At 41.8% G+C, this 20,889-nt stretch overlaps 2 protein-coding genes and 1 long non-coding RNA gene across 5 annotated transcripts in view; 1 reads left to right on the forward strand and 2 right to left on the reverse strand.

Moving 5' to 3' along the window:
- LOC125989211 (uncharacterized) overlaps window positions 1-12,827 on the reverse strand; it is a 33,942-nt gene extending 21,115 nt beyond the window's left edge. The window contains exons 1-3 of one of the 3 annotated variants that reach the window (XR_011088279.1): window positions 12,557-12,827; window positions 10,451-11,602; window positions 9,465-9,636 (exon numbers count right to left, since the gene is read on the reverse strand). This is a non-coding gene — a long non-coding RNA (uncharacterized lncRNA). Of the gene's footprint in view, window positions 1-9,464; window positions 9,637-10,450; window positions 11,644-12,556 lie in introns of all 3 variants that reach the window. The other 2 variants (XR_007488624.2, XR_007488625.2) reach the window with 2 other exon arrangements.
- On the forward strand, window positions 1,913-11,566 carry igfbp6b (insulin-like growth factor binding protein 6b). Its single transcript, XM_049755307.2, has 4 exons — window positions 1,913-7,496; window positions 8,016-8,050; window positions 8,510-8,629; window positions 9,495-11,566. Exons 1-4 carry the CDS (start codon window positions 7,160-7,162, stop codon window positions 9,606-9,608), a joined length of 606 nt encoding a protein of 201 aa, XP_049611264.1. The 5' UTR covers window positions 1,913-7,159; the 3' UTR covers window positions 9,609-11,566.
- A 1,151-nt stretch (window positions 12,828-13,978) lies between the features above and the next one.
- On the reverse strand, window positions 13,979-20,125 carry LOC125988598 (phosphatidylinositol 5-phosphate 4-kinase type-2 gamma). The gene is made up of 10 exons (XM_049753964.1): window positions 19,742-20,125; window positions 18,822-18,919; window positions 18,655-18,751; window positions 18,375-18,524; window positions 16,981-17,127; window positions 16,448-16,486; window positions 16,236-16,349; window positions 15,435-15,699; window positions 15,073-15,176; window positions 13,979-14,977 (listed from the first exon to the last, which is right to left on the reverse strand). Exons 1-10 carry the CDS (start codon window positions 19,913-19,915, stop codon window positions 14,897-14,899), a joined length of 1,269 nt encoding a protein of 422 aa, XP_049609921.1. The 5' UTR covers window positions 19,916-20,125; the 3' UTR covers window positions 13,979-14,896.
- Between the last annotated feature and the right edge of the window lie 764 nt (window positions 20,126-20,889).

The following is a 20,889-nucleotide window of genomic DNA, read 5'->3' on the forward strand; positions in this document are numbered from 1 at the left end:
AGAGAGGAGTGAAAAATGTTAAAATAATTTAAAAAGAAGAATTGTGATAAAAATAGCAAGCAATATCTTTTTTAAAAGTGAAGACAATTTGTAATCTTATTATTGATCAAATTCGATGCAAAATTTGTCTCGCGGGCCATTTAAAATTATGTGGCGGGCCGCATCTGCCCCCCCGGGCCTTGACTTTGACATCTATGGCTTGGAGGGTTAGGGTAGGTACTGTCCGCTCTTTTTGATATAGATATGAAAACTAAAAAAGTTTTTCACCGCACAATTAATTGAAACAAAAAGAATTTGAAGAAGATTACTCGTACGTGTGACTGGGACAGTCAAAGTAACAATATAAACTTGAAGCAAGAAAAAAAATGACATTCTGGATGGGGACCAAGCCTTATGGGGTGCCATCACTTCTCGGGGAAACCACAAATATAAAATACCATATGAGTTTCTGAAGAGATAACATGGGGAGATCCATCGTTCTGCAGATTGAAATGACATGGCAAAACATTGGCTGCCCCCATCCACCACTTGGGTTGCCAGATGTAAAACTAGCAGAAATTCAATATTTTCTTTCAGCTAAAATTAGACAGCGGACGGAGTTCAACAAAAAAATACTCCCCAAGTCTTTGACTGGAACCGTGAAAGTGGAAGAAAACATAAGAATGTTTTTACAACATTCTCCAGAAAGCTTTTAGCTCTTCACTTGGTTTTCTCCCATCCTCAGAATTGTGGGGCATGCAACACTCAGAAGATTAATCAGAAAACATCATTTCCTCATCATTGTGTCTTACTGTTTGAAAAAAAGCCACTAACTACATAAAAAAAAAAAAAAAATTCATCATCTTTGTGTCTTACTGTTAAAAAAAAAAAAAAAAAAAAAGGCAAGACTAACTTCCTAATAAAAAAAAATTAAAAAATCACAAGAATTCTGATTGAAAAGCTTACTTTTCAAAGGGCTGGGCACATTTGTATTGAGAACTGTACATTATTAACTTTTGTTGAATTTAATGAAGATATTTTGTGAAACTACCAAGAATTAGTCAATTATTTAAAAAGTAATTGAAATGAACCATCATCAATTAATAATTCAGAGTGCTTGCTTAAAGGAGCTGTATCATGCTTTCCACTGTTAATTATAGGCATACACATATTTGATTATATCTTGCCACAATGGTGGTCAAATTGTTTATGAAATATGAGTTAGGTATTGGTGCCAATTTTTCTAACCCGGAAGTCAAAGCATCTTTGCAAACATCTGCTTTTACTTTGGAAGCCAATGAACATTTATATTTCAGCATTTTCCTCACTGTTAATTGCATAAAACACATTGATGTAGCGCAGATTGCATTCGTCGTGTACAGTAGTTAAGTTCCAACCAAATAGTGGCCTCATAAGAGCATTTCCATTGCAGGAAAGCAATTTATTCATTGAGTCGTACAAATCCATTTTTACAATAATATTTTGTTATGGCTCTGGCCGGAGGACATATTTTTTGAGTATGTATGAGCTGCTGTCTCTTGTGTTGTGTTGTGTTGTGTTGTGTTGTGTTGTGTTGTGTTGTGTTGTGTGTGTGTGTGCGTGCGCATGTGGCGTGACTGCTCTTATCCTAAGGAGGATCGCTGCAGAGGCTAAGGTGGCCTACAATGATTGGCTGAGGAGGCAGAACAGAGGAAGTTGGCCTCCAATTGGCCAGATCTTGCATTTCAGTTTGTTTTCTTGTCAAAAATATTTGCCATTAGGGTTGTTTTTGTCATAAATTGTGAAAAGGTGGCTATAAGCAAATTTTGTTGGCTGCAGGTGAATAATTGAAGTTTGGCAATATATGAGGACTCAAAAGAACAGTGATTATTGTCTTTAAAAGGTAGAACATTAAAAATGTTACGCCATCGAGATCAGACACAGGCAGGCACAGATCACGACATTATATAAACCGAAGCCTCGAGCTTCGCCCGAACATTAAAGGGTATAGAGTGCATAGTGACTAAACGACTGACACTTTGAGGATTTTATTAAGTGCAACCCAAACAGCGAACTGGGAGCAACAGTGACTCAACAAGGTAATCTTGCTCTGTCAGAAGACATTCAACTCAATGTTTTATCAGTGCTCTTTCAAAAGGCATCACTCAGCACAAGGAGCATAAAAAAAACGCTCTTGTGATTTATGTATGTATATATACACAAGTTGTTAGATCAGCCGTTTGTGGAACATTTGCAACTGGGCCACACAGACACAGTGAACAAAAAACATTTTATTCCAGATTCAAATCTGGAAAAAAAGTCATTTTTTGTCATTGCCGGACGGTGGTCAAAAAGTAAAACAGGCTGCATTTAGGAGATGAAAAATGCTATACGACTTCAGGTATGGGTTTATTGTGACAGGTGATTTTTGCACCTTCAAAACTGCCCTAAAAAGTTGGTTTACTCCGATACGCAAACCACAAGAATTAACCGATGCAATCTTTTACCCTTAAAACTATAATTAATAATCACCATATGTATTATGGTAGCTAAGAACTTATCTTTTTTTTTTTTTGTTTAACATATGACATTTTGATGAGACGATTAAACATTTGGTTTCACCCTCCTAACGGCCCTCCCAGGGAAGAAACATTTACTGCTCTAGACTGAAAAGGGACAAAACGTGATTTTACATATTACTGCTGGTGGAGATGGAGACTTGAACTCTGTAATGTGATCGGCGTGACCCCGAGCCGGCAGCTGCTTCAGCAGATGCTCGGTGGTGGCCTGCAGCTATGGACCTCTTCTTTTTCTTTTTTTTTTTTACCATTAAAGGGCTAATATCTTCACAGAAAATAGTACACCTGTGCTATTTTGAAATGCAGATTCTGATAGACGGGTTCGAAATACATACATAGATTATAGCAATTTACAGGTTGTGCACCTAATTTAAAATAAAAGATGATGGCCTACAAATGGGGTCTAATATTTAGCATGCAAATCCTGAATAACAAAAAGTGTCCCAAATTTTGACAGGCCAGAGGGGCTTGTTTTTATCCCAAATTTGCAAAGATCTAGCTAGACATTAGGAACACAAGGAATATTGAACTATTTTAAGAGGTGATGTGATTGTTATGTACTTCTGGGTGTTTTGTTAATATTTAAAGGGTTAAAGTCCCACAACATAGAAGCTAATTACCATTAGCATTTAGCTACCAGGTTGAAAGGCTATGGTTATTTTGAATGCAAAATTTGTGATTGTTTTTTGGGTATAGTTTACTAGGAGTGGCATTAAAAAGACATTGATGACATGTTAACTATTTGTTTATTATTGAGTGAGGCGAGTTCGTTGCCAACATATGGCGCCTGTATAGGATATCCGAGGACTGCGCTCGAATTTTGTGTGCCCAGTCACCACTATGTATTCTCAAACTAGAAATACATGCCTCCTTGTTTAGATCTCCACGCTCGTTCACTGACTAATCCATCTTAAGAGGCGCTTTTTGCTCTACAAGGATAGGAATGTGCTCGGTGATGAGCCTGACAAACGAGCTTCTCAAACCAATGCGGTGAGACGAGCGGAATGCTGCGCATGTTTGAAGAAGGTGAAATGGAGCCCACGTGAAAGCCAAGCCAGGAGAAACAGCAGGAAAGTCACGATGCGTACTTTGACAGCAGCCTGACCTTTAATAGAAGAAAAGCTCCCGAATGTTTGAGATAAGTGGACAGCATGTGCGTCACAGCTGGAGAAATTCATTGCAGAAAATAAAATAGCCGCATACTTGTATTGGGTCGGGCTTGTTTAAATGTCAAGGGGACATATCGAGTTCTGAATGTGACGTCTCATTTCACTACAAACTTGAAAAGTTTCAATGCGTGGGTCAGACATTGCGTTTTACAGGAAATGTCAGGCACAAATGGAGAGGCCCCTCGATACGATCCGAGCACAAAGTCAACTCCGTCGTTTTATGTGTGACATCTTCAAAGGAATACTTTAAGCCTGGTTCACACGACAAGATTTTCAAATTGTCGGCTGACTTCCGACCTCTGAGAGACCCCACACGTCAGAGGGGAAATCTTACAAAACCTCTCGAGGTTAAACGTGACTTCGGAAGAAGCAAATATGGCGGACAAAGTGGAGGCGGTTGTGATAGTTTTTGGTTTGTTGTTAGCAGAAAAATCAAAAGAAAAGAAATCAAAAGAATGAAGACAACGTGAGCATGGACTTTCTGTTCCACCGCCCTGATGATTTTGATTTTGGATTCCCCCACGTTTGTCTTCAGGGCAGCAATCATGGCTCATGCCGCAAGATTTTGTCAAGTTTAAGTTTTGGGCTCTGGATGATAATCATCAAAATAGTCATTAATTATACAATTAAAAATACATATATAAGGATTAGTTGTACATTTATTTATCTACTTGATAAAACCATGGCAAGGCTCTGCAAAATCCCAAAATAATACTTTTTGGGACAATAATTTATTCTGATAGCCATTCTTTACTCTGCCATCTGGTAATGCTCAAATGTTGAAATATTCACAATTATCATGTATGAGTTGCTGAGATGCTAGAAGGCGACTCGACAAGCACTCAAGTCTGAAAGCATCTACCGCAGAGCCTGACTGTACCTCAAAGTAGCAATTTCCTTTTAACAAAGGATGGCCAGCCACATAGCAACCCACTTCTTCTGAGTTCCCTTGGTAACTAAAGGGAATAAATTACAGGTTAACACGGAGAGCGCGAGTGTGTGCGGGCGCGTGTGTGTGCGTAACTTTTAAGTAAAACTGCATTGGCATTATTGATTCAAACAGCATCAAGCCACTTTTAAGTACAGGCTCACATGGTTATTTATGCGGAAAGAACAGTTCAAATGAAATCAATGTCAGTGAACATAACAGCCTTGCCATGACTCATCATCCATTCATGAGACAGCAAATTGTAGCAATGGGAACAGCTTTGCCGTGGAACACGAATATATTACGTACAATACAGCTATTGTGATACAAATATAAGTCAGAATTTATCATCATAAAAAAATGACAGTTAATCATTTTCACCAATTGCAATTTGTCATCTACTGTGTCATCCTTGCCAGCTGGACACTTTTTTCCCATGGAAATATTTCAAAACAACTTAAATATTTCTTTTGCTCTTAAGGTACAGTTTAGTTTAGTGATAATAGCTTATTGTTTTGCATTTAGTTTTATAATTCAACAAAATAACTGACTTGAAAATTTGCTCACAGATTGAACAGAGATCAGGGATCATTTTGGAGAGGTAACAGAAGAGTGAACACGGGGTCATTTGAGTTCATTCACTGCAATTATTATTTTTGTTTTATTGTTTTCATTTACTTATCGTCTGCCTATTTTCTGCTACAGAAACACAAAATTATAATCCAAGTGGGCCAGAGCGTTTATTTTGACAGCCCTACTTGAAACAATATCAGTGGAATTAAGGACGTTGGTTTTGTGTTGACGCCGGCTGCCATGTTGACAGTAGTTCAAAAAAAGAATCATCCTGGGAAATGAGGACGCACAGAGCCCCCACTTGGTCTGCAGCTTGTCTCGGAATGTCCTCCGAGTATGCCAGATATGCAGACTAATGCTGAAGTCTGCAAACTGATGCGAACGCGTGTCAGCAGGTGATTTTAGCCATCCGCGCCAAGATCAATACAATCTGCGAGCCGCAGATAGCCGTGTCATTTTTGGCCTCGTGTTCCAACTGAATTCTCGTGGACCGATGGGGATACGTATCTGCTCTGCCGCGCCTTGACGTCCACTCTGACCCTCCGGCACATAGAGCGCATTGTGTGCACGGACTCCAAAGCCTCTCGGCCAGATCCTGAGCGCATATAGGTATTCTGGAGGAAATTGGATACCGCTAGCATTACAAGTTGCCAACTAAGAGGAGGGACAGTGATGATTATTTGTACTCTTTTGAAATGGTCACGCTCAGAGTACAGCGGTGCATATAATATAAAAAAATTACAGTCATGACATCATTAAAGAGAACGTTACTAAATAATCAGTTGCATCATTGTGTTAGCCCATCTATAGTCTTTCTCATAGTAAAAAAGATTGATGTTGCATTTTCCTGAGAGGAAGAGATGCCAAGATGTTAATTTTTCTAGAACTTTGCACATACATGTTTTCAAAGGCTACTTTTGAACAATACATGTTTATCGCTCCTAATTTCTGTCACGCGGCAATGGCAAAATGCAGGTCACAGGGTCACGGCAGTTGTGAGCCAATGATTGAAGAATGATGCGCTGGTGCCATTCGTTTGACTTCTTGAGCAGCCACAAATGTGACACGGTGACATTATCCCACAGCGAAATGATGCGGGTATTGTGATGTCGGGGACAGCTGGACCGAGCGTTTTGTGGTGGCATTTGGAGGAGAAAGGTGAAGGTGACACGAGTGATCCATGTTTGTCCAAAATAGCTTGTGCTATTTTTAGCCAGCAGATTGTCCACGGGGGAGCAGGAGCTGGCCTTAACAATTCAGATGATTACTCTTCAAGTCCATCGACAATCCTGGATCAGTACTCACTTGTGCGTGCCAAATTCTTTTCTGTGTGCAAATTGACCTAATTTGGCGCCTGTCATTTTCTCAAGTGTTGCCACAGGGAACGTTGTCTGTCCCCCCTCCCCGACTGAAATATCAGGCGGCTGTGCAGAGGCGATGGAGATGGAGGTGTGTTCACATTTGTTAGCATGACATGTTCTTGCCGGAGGGTCCGTGGCATCGGAAACGGAGGAATAGGTTGTCTACTTGCAGAATGAGATAAGATGAATATTGCATGTGTGGGTATTTGGATCATTTGTGAAAGGGACAGCATCCACCCCCCTCTTCCTCTGTCCCTCCCCGCCACCTCCTTCTTGTCCTCCCCCCTCTCTCTCTCTCTCTCTCTCTCTCTCAGTGAGTCCCAGCCCCTGAAGGTGTCATAGCTGCGCCCGCTCTCCCTCTCTCTCACTCACTCACCGCCTTTCAGATCTTTAAAAGCCGGCACCGTGCCGCGTCTCTCTCGAGCTCTGTTCGTCTCCTCTGGCACCGCAGGGGACCCGGCACCGAGGATAGCTGCTGTCCTAGAAGCAGGAGGGCGAGTGGAAAAAAAAAAAAGAAAAAAAAGGGGAGAGAGAGCATAGGGGAGCTCTAGCTTCAGCCACATTTACCTGTCAGTGTGGAGAATCTGAGAAATGCCTTTGCTTTGTAACTTCACTAGCGTTGTCTTATTGCTGATTGTTCACTGGGGATCATGGACGGGAGCGAACCGTTTGGGCCCCTTCAAGGTCTGTCCTAGCTGCAGGGATCCACTGGGGGCGGGTAGGCCCCCCAGGGAGCACAACGTTGCCGGCAGCACGTCGCTGTTGGCCCAGGGGGAGCCCTGTGGTGTGTACACCCTCAGCTGTGCCAAGGGGCTCCGCTGCGTCCCCCCACCCAGGGAGCACAGCCCCCTGCAGGCTCTCTTGCAGGGCAGGGGCATTTGTGTCAAGCACAGCAGGACCAGTCCCACCGAGCGGCCCCACCCCACAGGTAAGATGCGCCTCCTTTACATGTGACCTACACCTATGCATACATAGGTCGCCTGCCGCACACACACACGCGGTCGCTGTACACGAAATGCCGAAGGCCCGTCGGTATCCAGTCGCACGCATCATCCGGCGCTGCTCTGCAGTGCCTCGCTCCATTCATTCGTCATTTCGACCCACTCGCAATTTGTTAGCAAGTTGTGTGACAGACGCGGACGAATGAGGTTTCAGCGAGGCGCCGTGACAGCGTCCGAAGAAAACGATGACATTTGTTTGCCGTCAATGTGAACGCTCCACTAACGTCCTGATGGAGAAGCTTTTATAATGCCAAACAGAGACTCCGCCAGCTGAAAAAGAATGGCATCGGCGGAAATGATCTTCCTCACTACCGACGACCGCCCATCCATCCATCCATTAATATATCTGTGACACCATTTGAATTTTTTGTGCAGACACAGCTAGGCAAAGTGTTCCTACTGTTGGTAGATGCTTAACGTTGTTTCCGTCTATGCTTTTCTCCCAGGTCCTCATCCTTCACACAGCGATGACATTGAAAAAGTAAGTTGTCTTTATTCTCTTGTAATGTACAATTAGTGAAGGTGATTGACCGTCACGGCTGCACAGACGAGGTCAAACTGATAAATGTCAGATTGAATGTGTAGTTTTCAAACGCTTTACTGGCCATCTTTGCTACTGCCGGTGTCTTCACACATGGCATTACAGTGTACGATGCGTGTGCTGCTATGCGGCACAATTATTTGAGCATGATGACAAAGGCCACACAAAATGCATCGTTTTACCCGAGAGGCTTTTTAAAGGAATACGCACGATTGGGGATTATTAATCACTTGGTCCGTTGTGTCACAAGAAGCACCCGAAACATCTGAATCATTGCAGTTAAATACGTGTCGTGTAAGCATACTTCTGGCTGTAACGCCGGCTCTCGTGCGACATAAGTGAACATCTGACCCGACTCTCGAGCTTTGTCCCCGGTTTCACTCAGCCTTGCTTTTTCAGGCGCCGTGTCGCAAACTGCTCAACAACGTCCTGAGAGGCTTGCAGCTGACCGTCATCCAGTCGGACCGCGACATCTACATACCCAACTGTGACACGCGAGGCTTCTACAGAAAAAAGCAGGTAAAGACGCAAGTCGGGAATGCTCCAAATTTGTCATGTGAGCACAGAAAATCAACTGTTACCTTCCTCTCACTCTCAGAAAATAAGATTTAATGGTCCCAAGAGATGAAATTTGAATATTCAAAACATTAAATTATAATTTTCAGATCTGAACTAATCTTGTAATATGATTGCATAAATTGTCACTTACATTCCTTCAAGAAAAATCTACCCAGAAGTAGAAATATATCCTCTTTTTGTGTTAGGATCTGTACATTGACCAGGGCAATCAACCATGCCATGTTGTGGTTCAATTAATACTAATATAATACAATATTTATGGCACCTAAAATGTTTCCCAATATGAACACCAGGGATCGCAGTTTTTCCACTGTATATGTGCGAAGGTTAATTGCCGACTGCATCTGTGGTGGGCTTCTTAGACAATGAGGTGGTTTTTTTTTTTTTTTTTTTTCAAGAATAGTGGAATACATTTTTTTTTTCTTAATAATATGCAGAAAAGTCCATTTTATTTAAAAAAATGTATGGTAGTTTCTAAACAATACTTGGTAAAAAATAATTTGTTTTTGCTTATCACTGTGTATTATTTAAAGAAATATCCAGACATTGGGGAAAAAGGTGGAATTGTATATTAACGAATAATCTTTGTCTTAATCATGTCCTATCTTTAAACAAGCTCATAACAAAAAGGTAAACATCACAAAAACAGTAATGGGAAGTTTGTTAATTATCAGCGATATGGGCCCTGTATTGACTTGGCATCTTGAATTCAACCAACCAAAAATTCAAATGTGGCGTAGTCGAATGGTCTAATCACGATTGTGTTTTGACATACCATTTTTTTCTCTGCCACCATTCTGTCCAGTGTCGCTCTTCCAAAGGCATGCACCGCGGCCACTGCTGGTGCGTAGATGAGCTGGGCACTCTGGTGCCCTCCCGAGCCAGCGAGGACGGTGTTCTACCGTGCGACGGGGAGTGAGTGCTGAGCCTGTGCTATCGTTCTGCGCCTGGAGGAAGACGAGGAGGAGAGGTGCTCAGGGAGACGGGGGCTTTAGCGTGGGCTAGACTAGACCAACACTGCCCGGACAGGAGGTAGCAGGGAAAATAAAAACACTCCCAAAGGAAAATACACATCAATCGTGAGGGAAACGATATGGGTAGACTCGCAGCTCGGGCCTGAACTGCGTCGTCTGTAGACAACACTGCATGCTCACGTTCGTGGCGATTTGAGCTCTCTTTCCTGCCTCTTGTCCCGGCTTTCGGGTTAGATTTCTCTTTTACTTTCTTTTAGGGATGCACCGTAATGAAACTTTTCCTCCGCAAGCACAACTGAAAATGAGGAACCCAAGGCCAAAATAACAAAGATCAAAACATAGAAAGACATAGCAATATCTTAAAAAAAATGACATTTTCATGGCTGGACCAATATCAATACTTTGCCAAATTTGTGCGAGATGTCAGGTTCTTTCAGATTAATGCGCCCGATTTGATGGCTGCCGGAGAGGCAGTCCTCCCCGGCCGGGCGGCCATCTTGCCCTGGGCCAATGCCCGGATGTCACTGCAGAAGAATTTAAGACTCAGTTCCCCACCTCCTGCTCAGTTGAAGCGTGGGCGACCACTCAGTTGTGACCGGTCACCGCTACTCCCTACCGGATTGCCCCCATCCCCTTTTCTCTTCTAAGTCTAATGTTAACCTGAGCTCCAAGTCAGTTCCCAAGAACCTGCCTGTCATCGTGGCCAGCCAACTAGCTTTCTTAGCGGCCTAAACAGTGTGAAACTCCAGCCTCCTTGGATGGAACCCCCCCCCGAAAAAAATTTTACCTTCAAACTTCAAGTCAGTCCCACGCTGGCCAGAAACCATCCTCATCAGAGATTGGGCTTGCTTGAAAGGTTTTTGCTCGCGTCACCGCAACATCCAGTCTTTCGGCTGGAAAACGAAAATGCAGTTTTAGGCCATTTTAAATGTTCAACGACTGAATTTTCGGTGCATCCCTACTTTCTTCTTTAGGATAGCTGACACTGCCTGTGCATGTTCTGATCTCAGTGGGCTTAAATACTGTTACACAGGTGAAGTGACACAAACGTTTGAAAAATGTGTCTCCCTCACCATCCTCTCTCCCTCTCTCCAAAGATACACTGATATCAACGATTCCATTCTCTTAAGAGGAATTTATTTTTGGGTCTGTTCATTGTATACTGCTTTAAGCTTACAACCTTCCTTACCTTCTATATTTGTGTATGTTTTGTCTGAAAAAAAAAAATAGTCACATGAAAATGATCCAGGATGCTTTATTTGTCAAGTGAGTGTGGTGAATGCTTGTCGGTTGATTGTACAATATGTTGGACTCTTGTGCTTGACTGTGTGATGTTCCGAAGCTGCAGACAAAAAGCGTACGGCTGTTGTCCTTTTCAAAAAGTTGTAAGGCATATTTTTATACACCTCAATATATTTTATATATGAATTATTGCTTTTATTTAACAAACTACAGTATATTGCCATGTATTTTTATATTGTCAGCTATTTCTTATTTAAAGACTGAGATTATTTTTGTTTCATGTTGGTGGAAGTCTAGTGCTTTAAGGGCACCTAACTTTATGGAAAAAAATATCCATCATCGGAGCTCACTTCAACTACTGTACGTGTTTTTATTTTCTCTTTTAATTTATGTCTTGTTGATTTAAACCCGAGAATGTCCATGAAAGCATTATGTTTTCCTCTTACTAATACTTTACTGAACAGAAAAAAAAAAAAAAGAAAAATGTCTTGCCAAAGTCATAAAAATGGGTGTGTTAAGTGTGAGTAGAATTTATCCATTACTGACCAATCTTGTTGTGCCGATGTGTTACCGTGATGGTTGGATGTCTGCACACAAAGGACATTACACCTAATGATAATAAATATGGAAACAAATAAAACTTATCTTAATACAAGTCCAATCACTGAGTGAATTCTTGCTTCCTGATCCACAATCACTGGATGCAGCACCGAGACAAACAGGAATGAACGTTACATACTGGAAGGAGAGCATATTCATGCGTCATGCTCCACACATGAAGGATTATTTCTCGTGCTTCTCCACAGGACTTTGCTACATGCTTGTTTCCAAGGTAACACCATTCGTGGAATTACTCTATCTGTCCAACCATAATGGAAGCAAGGCCTTGTAGAAAATGATACAAATTGTTTAACCAGTGAATCTTTTTGTAGGCTTTTTGAACGCGATTTGTCATGTGACCTGCCAATTGTTCATGTCATTCTATAGCAAAAGCATTATGATATCAAATATTTAGATCAAATGGTCAAAGCTAACTGCTTTATGTATATTCAATGAAAATCAAAGAGCGTTAGAGTCCCCTAGCGGCTTTTGTTGTAACTGCAAGTATTCGTTTTTGGTTTTTTTAAATGAGGGACTATAGGGACTACTAGATAAGCAAATTGCTTCATCCACTTGGCCATTTCGGCAGGGCATGTGTTAACAGAGCATGAAATAAAATGGTGGTGAATGATAACAATGTACAAGCCGAAATAAACAATTTGTTAAGAGATATTGCAATTGTTGCATACTTATAAACCTACCCATTCCAAGTGGCGTCCAAAACAAATACAGAAATTTCATTTAAGATGTTAAAATCTTCCTTTCATATTTGAAACAATTCCAAACCAACCATTCATTTTCAATACCGCTTAGGGTCGCGAGGGGTGCTGGAGCTTGTTCCAGCTGACATCGGGAGGAAGGCTAAATGGGTCGCCACGATACACGTTTCCAAACCCAAATGTTTTCAACAAAAAACATCCAACAAAACAATGACAAAAACATATTGAAATTCAAATGATAGTCTAATCTGTTTCATAGTCTGGCCGCATTTCAAGTTAATGTAAAACTTTGATTCTCTTACCCAAACTTGGAAATGAAGTCTGTTACGTACCTGTACAGTCTTTAATTGATGCTATTAGCATCAGAAGTTTCTTTTTTCTGTGTGAGCTGAGAATAATTGTTTCATAGTTGGCACGGCATACGCAAGATGGAGTAACTGTAAACTGTGTTGTCAATTAAGACCAAAAACCTTGGCCAAAAAGCTGTCCAGAGTTTTATATTTATTTTGCACCGTATGTTGTCAAGCCGGTCCGAGGAGGTCAAACTTTTCGCGAAAGGCTAGCAAACCGCAGGTATGAGTCTGTGCCGTAGAAGAAGAACAGAACCGACTTGACCTGGTGTGCTCTCGTACGACCCCTTCAGGATGGAGGAGGCCACTGACATATTAAAACGAAGCTGCAAACGTTAGCCTAAGTAAAAGGGATACTTTGAATGCATGTTACAAATATCTGAAATTATTAACTGGAAATGTAAACCAGAACATGTGTTGTAGTACCATAACTTTGACGATAGATGGTGGTGTTGCATTGCACTATTTCTGATATAGGTCAATGCCACAGAAGTCGGGTTTTGAGGTCAAATGATGATTTATTTGACCAGAAACAATGCATATTAATGAACATCATTATACATCGGGCTTTCCCGTGTATTGAGAGGAAGACTTATCCAGATGTTAGTGTCCCTCACAGATAGCCTTCTGTCCAAACGTTGTTCTCCTGTAGGGGACCTCACAGTCTCCTTTTGAGGAGGCCCTCAAGGTCACTGAATGGACTCAATGAATGAATTCAGTAAATCATAATTGAATGTGGCCGATCAACCTCCCCTCAAAATGGACTTACCACCATCACTGCAAGTCCTACCTCAAGTTTCTTGAATTGTGTAAACTGCATTTGCCAATGACCCATATGTAATTTTCAGCATATACCAGAAATTTCCAGGAGATATATATTTTTAATCCTATCACAAATTAGTATAAATTTGGACAGACCAAGCTGATAGAAAATTGAGTTTGGTATCAATTTTAGCTCTTTACGGCAAATGCATTATTCTGCTGAGAGGAGAAAGTGTCATCTTGCACCATGGCTAATAATGGAACATGTATAAACAAACAGATGAGACATGTCTTGATTTGAACAGTTTGGACCAACTGAACTCGAAATTCAATAGCCCGGATATACCATGTGTGTTTGTTTGTATGCATGCAACTTTGTTAGTATAATGAACACAAAAAACAACCCCAAGTTTTTTGTAAAATATATTTTGGTCAAAATGCTGATTTTCAAAAATACATGTGCAATCGACGAGGCCTTAAACAGAGTAGAGATTTCTGTACACTTCCATGCCAGGATTTTGGAATGCTGCATTTTAAGGCTGACTGCTAAACTACTCAACTGCAGATCTAAACATCGTGCCGCAAAATGACCTGTACTGTATTGCTCAATTCTTCCCACACAAAACAATACACCGTCATCGATAAACTACCACTATGATATGCTTTTAATTCAAATTGCATATATTAAATATTTAAATCAAATATTAACAAGTAGTGTAATCCTTTCAAACAAATTCATTTCTTGCACTTCTGTCACAGTCAAGTGCAAATTTTGCATGCGTGATTGTGGACATGGCACACGTTTTGGCACTCATTTGTCATCTCTCATGCATGTCATTAGGGCAACCTTTATTCATCTCCAAGGTCCAAGAAAGTCCTCGATTCACTTTGTTGCTGGGATTCACGTCAGGAAAGTAGTGACTCATTCAAGTCTGCCACGTGGCCTCTGAAACTGCTCATTAATCATTATTTGCTTCCAAGAGAAAACTGTGACGCTCTGTCTTTCCGGAATGTACGTCAGTGTGCTTGCGAACGACATGCGGTTTTGTACATGTTGAGTTCATTTACAGGGTGGTCATTTGACTCTCTTTCCCACAAGTTTCATTCATATTGTTTTGCTTCCACTAAGAGAAACCTTCCACAGTTTGACAACGCTCGTCCTCAGTTCCTAGTGAAGCTGAAGATCATGGGCTACGGTTCAAGAGGGAGTTTGAATTAATCACTGCGAACCTATTGCCCAGTTCCTGGACTCGAATGCCAGTACTACGCAACAGCGGCCTCTAGTGCCAAAGGGAAGTTGCCAGAAGGGCCAGCTTTGGAGAGGCAATTCCTTTTCGAATGCAATCTTTACTGTAAAAGGAAGAAACTATTGTGCACTTGAACAGTGAACACTGAACAAGGTCTGTTAAAGATCCAGATTTCTTCCCTTCAGAGGAATAACGAAGCACATAATAATGAAGCACGCTATACTGTCTCTATGCAATGGAAGTCGTCTTCATGTCAACAAATTCAAAATATTGCCTGGGCACACCAATTTTGGTCAATAGCGAGGCATGTAGTTTATGCAAAAATGTTGGAGATGAAATCCCGGAACCGTTTGGCGTACTGCTCGGGGTGTACGGTGGAGATTTCAGCGCCCGCCTGTGACAAAGGGGCATAAGACCAGACAAGCGGGTCAGTAGAAAGTCAAAAACAGCCCTCCTTTCTTCCTCAAGTCCCTTGCGCGTCATACTCACCCCGTGCTTAACGGTCTTGGCCGCATGAGCTGCTTTCTTCTTAGTGTCATATTGAGTCAGGACATCGATCAGGCCCATGAAGTAGACCTCCCTCTGAGGGGCTCCTGCAATAACAGAAAGGCCCATCGTGAGAACCCTTTCTTTGGCGGAGCTTCTCCGTCTGATGCTGAAATCTATCTTCTGAGTCTCTGATTGTAATTAATACCTTTGTTCTCGTGTTAAGAAAGCAAATAAGAAGTTATCTTATTAATTCTATGATCAGCAAAATATTGACGTTAAAAAAAAAAAAAAAAAAAAGCCGGACCCCACTTACAATAAAGACACACGTGTACTTGCTACAGCGCATCCGCACAAAATCTCACCAGGGCAGCTTGCGACAGCATAGACGTCCACATAAGGGTCAAACTCGCCGGGCCCGAGAGGTTTGCAGCAGGACATGTAACCGGCGATCCCCTCCGGAGACGTGCCGTAAGATCCCACGGCGGGGCCAGGGGCCAAGCCGTTCTCACTCTCCTGGTCTTCCTCGTTGGAAACCTCTTCGCCTTCCTCTTCCTCCCTCTCGGCGCGGCCGACGTCGTGGATGCCGAGCAGCAGGCTGTAGTCCATGATCTTCAGCTTCACCAGGAACTGAGGAAAAGAGGAGCATTGTGACACTGTCCATGGTACTTACCTACTTTTATACCGTTTTACTGGCCTCCACACAGGAGGGCGTTTCTGCTAGCCCATGTGACAATGGGCGAACCGATGGCTTTATGTGGATTCAACTGGATGTGTGCCAGAGTGCCAAAGATAGAAAGCCAAGCAAAAGCTGGACAAAGGTCACAGCACAATCACAGTCTCGCTCAAGGCGTGTATCTAATTAGACACACCAAAGAGGCCTAATCTAATAAGAGCAACATGTTAATCATGAACTCATCCACTGCCTGCCATTTTCAAAACAGAAGCAAGCAGCCATTACAGAATATTTTGAGTGATCTTTCAAGATGCACAGAATATTGTGCTCTGTCACAAACTAAGCATCAAACCTACGAAAAGTCTAAAAATCTAACATCATAAAATATTCAAATGATGACAGGGAGAAAAACACAGGGGAAAAAAACTCAAAAATATTTTTTTAAATTGCATAGCAATTGCAACAGTGAAGGGGAACAAAATAAACTCACTTCCACATCTCGATTAAGTTTCTCTATGAACTTCTCCTTTTGCTCGTCTGTGACGTACACCTTCTGCATGTTGTTCCTGAAGTCCTTGTCCTTAAAGGTGGGAAGCTCTTTACCCTGAATTGTACAATTGAAGCACAGTCAAAATATTCAAAGATTAAAACACTTTGGCATGTTGAGAAGATAAATGATTAGAAAGTCAAGTCGGCTTTTACTCGTTCTTTGTCGCTTGCTTCCCGATCCACCAGCGAACCCTGCAGAGATCACAAGATTGAAAATCTGCACCTTTCTCAAACATTTCACACCAAATACCACCTCAAAAAAAAAAAACTGCCCGACAATATACTGCAATGTAAGTTGGCCATAAGGCTTGTTAGACACAAAAAGGATTTTTCAAATTTTCAAAATGTGTCTATCTGTGAAAGACAGACCCCACACAAGGATTAAAATGTCAGGCATTTAACAACAGTTTGTCAGAATGTGTGTGGTGTGGTTTGATTATCTCAATTCTCAACACAGAGAAGAACCACACCAATGAAGCTTCTGTCCAATTATCAATCTTGAAACTAAATCGTGCAAAGCAGAAACCTCCAGTGATCTAAAAAAAATTAATATAATAAATATAAAATCTTAATTTGCGTCGCAGTTGCCTGCAGTCTGAACAAAGCCTCTGTGCATTGGCTCGAAAAATGTTGGGGAAACAAGTTTGACGACAGCAGTGCAAGCAAGAAGTAGCGTTTGGCCTCACCTTTAGGTCATACTTCCTGTGTACCACCAATCTGTGGCTGAACATGTTCCTCATGACAATCAGGTAGGTCTCTTCACTCTCTACGCTAACACGGTACATTCCCAGGAACTGAGGCAGCAGGGTACTCCCGTGACACTTCACTATATGCTTGAGGGGCATAGATGGAAAAAAAATAGAAAGACATTCATTCATTCATTCAATAAAATGTGTGTTTATACAAAGAAAACATACTTAAATTCATACCTTTTTTATTTTAACGAATTAATTTGATAAATTCTGTTTGGTCCAAAAAGAACGAGATATAGCATTTCAAAGAAATGTATCTTAATGTTTTTTTACTAATAAACAAAAATAAATGATTGTTTGAATAATTGTGATTTCAATTATTGTGATTGTTTTTTTTTTTTTTTATTGAGCAGCCAAACTGTGTCACACATCCATGAAGACGTGAGGTTTTTTTTTTACTTTGAGATAATTGTTTTATGGGTACAGATGGAATAAGTAGGACACACAGCTGGCACGTAACAAATGATGCTGGGTTCAACTGCAGCACACCAGCCTCCTTCTATGGCCTCTTAACTGGGGATTTTTATTTTAGCTACACGTTTTGCAGTCAAAATAGGGGAAACGTTTACAAGATTCATATCATCGTTTGAGTGACAATGAGCTTCTACCGCATTCCATTGTTCAGCTTTAGAGATCAGATGGATCAGACGGCATTCTGCATGGACAACATTTCCATGGACTTCTAACTTGGCATGGTGATGAAGTCTTTGCACACAAAACAGTTTCCCTCTTTTATTAACTCACATGGTCCATGTACTGAGAGAGAAGGTGTGGTTGAGAGAAATCACACTCCATGTCACGTTACTGTTTAAGCGCTTGCCAACAAAAAAAGACCCTTTACCAGAGTAAGAAAAAAAATTAAACGCCAGAAGGTCATGCTTTTCATGCTGGCTCTAGTCAGCAATCCCATTCTTGTAGCTGACATTGAACTTCTCTGTCATAACACCATAGATGGCTACTTTAAATCCGTTGCTGTCAACAGGCTGGCCGACATTCCTTTATGTCGATGTTCATCTTTCTTTAGCCTTGATAAGACCCCAAAAACTTGAGCAATCAAGATTTCCATCATGGATCATGTTCTCTCTCTATTTAACATCATGTCATCATCCACCCAGTTCAGAAAAAGTAACAAAAAGCCTATTTTGGCAAATTAAGGAGCACAGATGACTGCTTTGAAATGTAGACACCTGAAAAACTCTTGGCATGGCTTTTTTTTTTTTTAACAATGACAGCTGTGCTGAAAAACTGTCAATAAGACTTGACCAGATTTGTTACTATGACACAAGCCGAATTTGTATTTGGTCCAATGGATTCTCATTCCAACTCACCTGGTGATAATCCGACAGTATGTTGTGCATGTCGGCCACGTCCTCGCCAGAGATTTGCTTGACGATCAGCGTGCGGTCGTAGGAGTTGAGGAGCAGCCCCTCACCTTGGTCATTGACACTTCTCGTTGGGGGGCTGCGGGTCAAAGACACCTTGGAAGTTTGACAATAAAGACAGTCAGTCATGTTTCAACACCAAGACAAATCCGTCGCTGCATTAAACCTAACAATAACACTCAATATATTAAGTGGCATGTAAGGACAGTAAAGAGAAGTCTTCTACCTGATAGTCCAGATCTTCTATACCAAAGCGCTCTCTAAGATTTCTGAAGACTTGCGGACAGTATTCCTTGAATTTAAAGTGTCCAGGAAGATTTTCTCTGTGCCGAGAGGAAAGCATTGCGATGTTATTAAAATGACGCGACTGTAACTTTCATCGAGACAACATACTTGTTGAAGAGGTGGTTGTTGACTTTGATTTTTGTGTTGGCCTTGAAGTCATCAGGGAGCAACATGACAGGCACTGGAACCTGGCTCAGATCATTAATCTGGAGAAAAACAAGACCACTTCGTCACTAAATTAACAGTGGCAAATTAGGGGCGTTAACACACTGTAGTAATTGGTCCGTGTTAAACAAACCAGGGTTTCATTTTATATGCTTTGTGCAGGGGTGAATACACAAAAACATATCCAGGTGTGGACCAAACAACCAGTCCAATGAATCGGAATACTAACTGGTTAGCAGTCCGCCTCACAGTTCAGAGGTGCACGTTTCGATTGGGCTTCCTGTGTCGAGTTTGCATGCTCTCCCATGCCTTCAAGAGTTTCTTCTGTGTGCTTCGGTTTCCTCCCATATTCCAAAAAATGGTTGATTGGGCACTCCAAATTGTCCGTAGGTGTGATTGTGAGTGAATGGCTCTTTGTTTATATGTGCAACCAGTTCAGGCTGTCCCCCGCCTACTGCCCGATGACTGCTGGGATAGGCTCCAGCACACCCGCGACCCCCATGGGGACAAGCACTATAGAAGATGGACGGATGGATAGTAGCCCTATGCACACTCATTTGTTAGCAGATACTGTACTTTGACATTATTGAGTTTGGTGGAGTGCCATCAAGCGTTTTCTAGTGAATATGCAAATGTCCCCCCCCCCCCCCCCCCCACACACACACACACACAACCCTCAAGTTTTGTTTTTAAGGCCATGTTGTACAAATATGAAGTCATACAACGGTGAACCAGATGTCCTGTGAGCGCGTGTGTTTGTGCGTGCGCGCATGCATGCAGGCATGTGTTTGGCTCACCTGCTAACATCCAAGCTAAAAATGCTAAGCGAGGTAGCAGCGTTAGCATGCTAGCTGGTGACTCACCGAGTGATTGACGCCCCACATGAAGACGCTGAGGACAGGGTCGCTGGCTCGAAACACTTTGACCTTCTGCTGGACAAAGTGCTTCTTTTTCGTCTTGGTTTGGGGCACCAGCACCACCATGGGGCTGCTGCTGCTGTTCGACGAGGCGGCCGCCGAGTTCCCCAGCGAAGCCATTACCGCCGCTCAGCTAAACCAAATGATGCTCAAGCAAAGGACAAAAGACAACCAGAAGTCAGCCGTCGACCTCCGAACCGATGTGTCACACGGACTCACGCAACTTGAACTCACTTGACGTTTCAAAACAACCCTGACTACATTAGTCGTGAACATTCATCCCCAATAAAGTTGAAAGCTTCTTCTTCGTTTTCTACGTTTAGTTTACCGGCGCGTTACGATCATTTGTTTCACACCGCCACCTACTGTTCAGGAGTGTACAAAGGCAAGTGTGCGTGGAATACCAGCCAATTTCGCTAGATTGCTCTGAATATTCTCATTTATGAATTACAAACATGTCTTTTTTTTCATCTATCTATGACAGCAAATGCAATTCATGTTGCTGTTTATTTTATTTTAAAATTGTTGGTCAAAAACATTTTTTTCCATCTCACTTGATTTATTATGGTTCTTGTTTATTTGTTGACTGTAGTGGGGATTATTGCAAGGGACGCTCACCTTTTTGGACCCCGAAGTGGTGAATTATATACTGCTTTGTGTACATTTCATTGCTCTAGAATACCTTGATCTTTTGTTCAGAATCAGCTACTTATCAAAGGTGAGGTACACAACATCCTTGCTGCTTTATTAAACAATTATCTTCCATTCTAGTTTACCTAAGAGGTCAATAACCTTAACTTTTTGTGTTAAATCAGTTATGCAGGAGGTGTATATAATGGGGTTGAGGATGATGACAAGGATGTTGTGGAGGTCAGGGACTGTTATTTGTCTCATTTGTGTCAGAAGAGGGATTTCTGCTGACTGGTTCCTTCCTGTCAAACTGGAGAAGACAGAACATGCTGACTGTTGGAAGTCTCTCATAACACACAAACACACACATTAGTTCCAGGCAGGATGAGCGACTCGCTATAGGGTCACCATGCGAGTCCCAAACTGCTGACAATTCCGAGAAGCAATAGGAACAGCGTATCCAT

Source organism: Syngnathus scovelli, chromosome 2 (assembly GCF_024217435.2).
Source record: "Syngnathus scovelli strain Florida chromosome 2, RoL_Ssco_1.2, whole genome shotgun sequence".
NCBI lineage: Eukaryota > Metazoa > Chordata > Actinopteri > Syngnathiformes > Syngnathidae > Syngnathus > Syngnathus scovelli.

Excerpts from the sequence above, each read along its gene's own strand:
- igfbp6b (XM_049755307.2), top strand. The coding sequence starts at position 7,160 with ATGCCTTTGCTTTGTAACTTCACTAGCGTTGTCTTATTGCTGATTGTT. Across the intron at positions 7,497-8,015 it reads CGAGCGGCCCCACCCCACAG|GTCCTCATCCTTCACACAGC; the intron begins GTAAGATGCGCC and ends CTTTTCTCCCAG. Across the intron at positions 8,051-8,509 it reads ACAGCGATGACATTGAAAAA|GCGCCGTGTCGCAAACTGCT; the intron begins GTAAGTTGTCTT and ends TTGCTTTTTCAG.
- LOC125988598 (XM_049753964.1), bottom strand. The coding sequence starts at position 19,915 with ATGGCTTCGCTGGGGAACTCGGCGGCCGCCTCGTCGAACAGCAGCAGC. Across the intron at positions 18,525-18,654 it reads TAGAAGATCTGGACTATCAG|GTGTCTTTGACCCGCAGCCC; the intron begins GTAGAAGACTTC and ends CAAACTTCCAAG. Across the intron at positions 17,128-18,374 it reads TACTGTCGGATTATCACCAG|CATATAGTGAAGTGTCACGG; the intron begins GTGAGTTGGAAT and ends ATGCCCCTCAAG.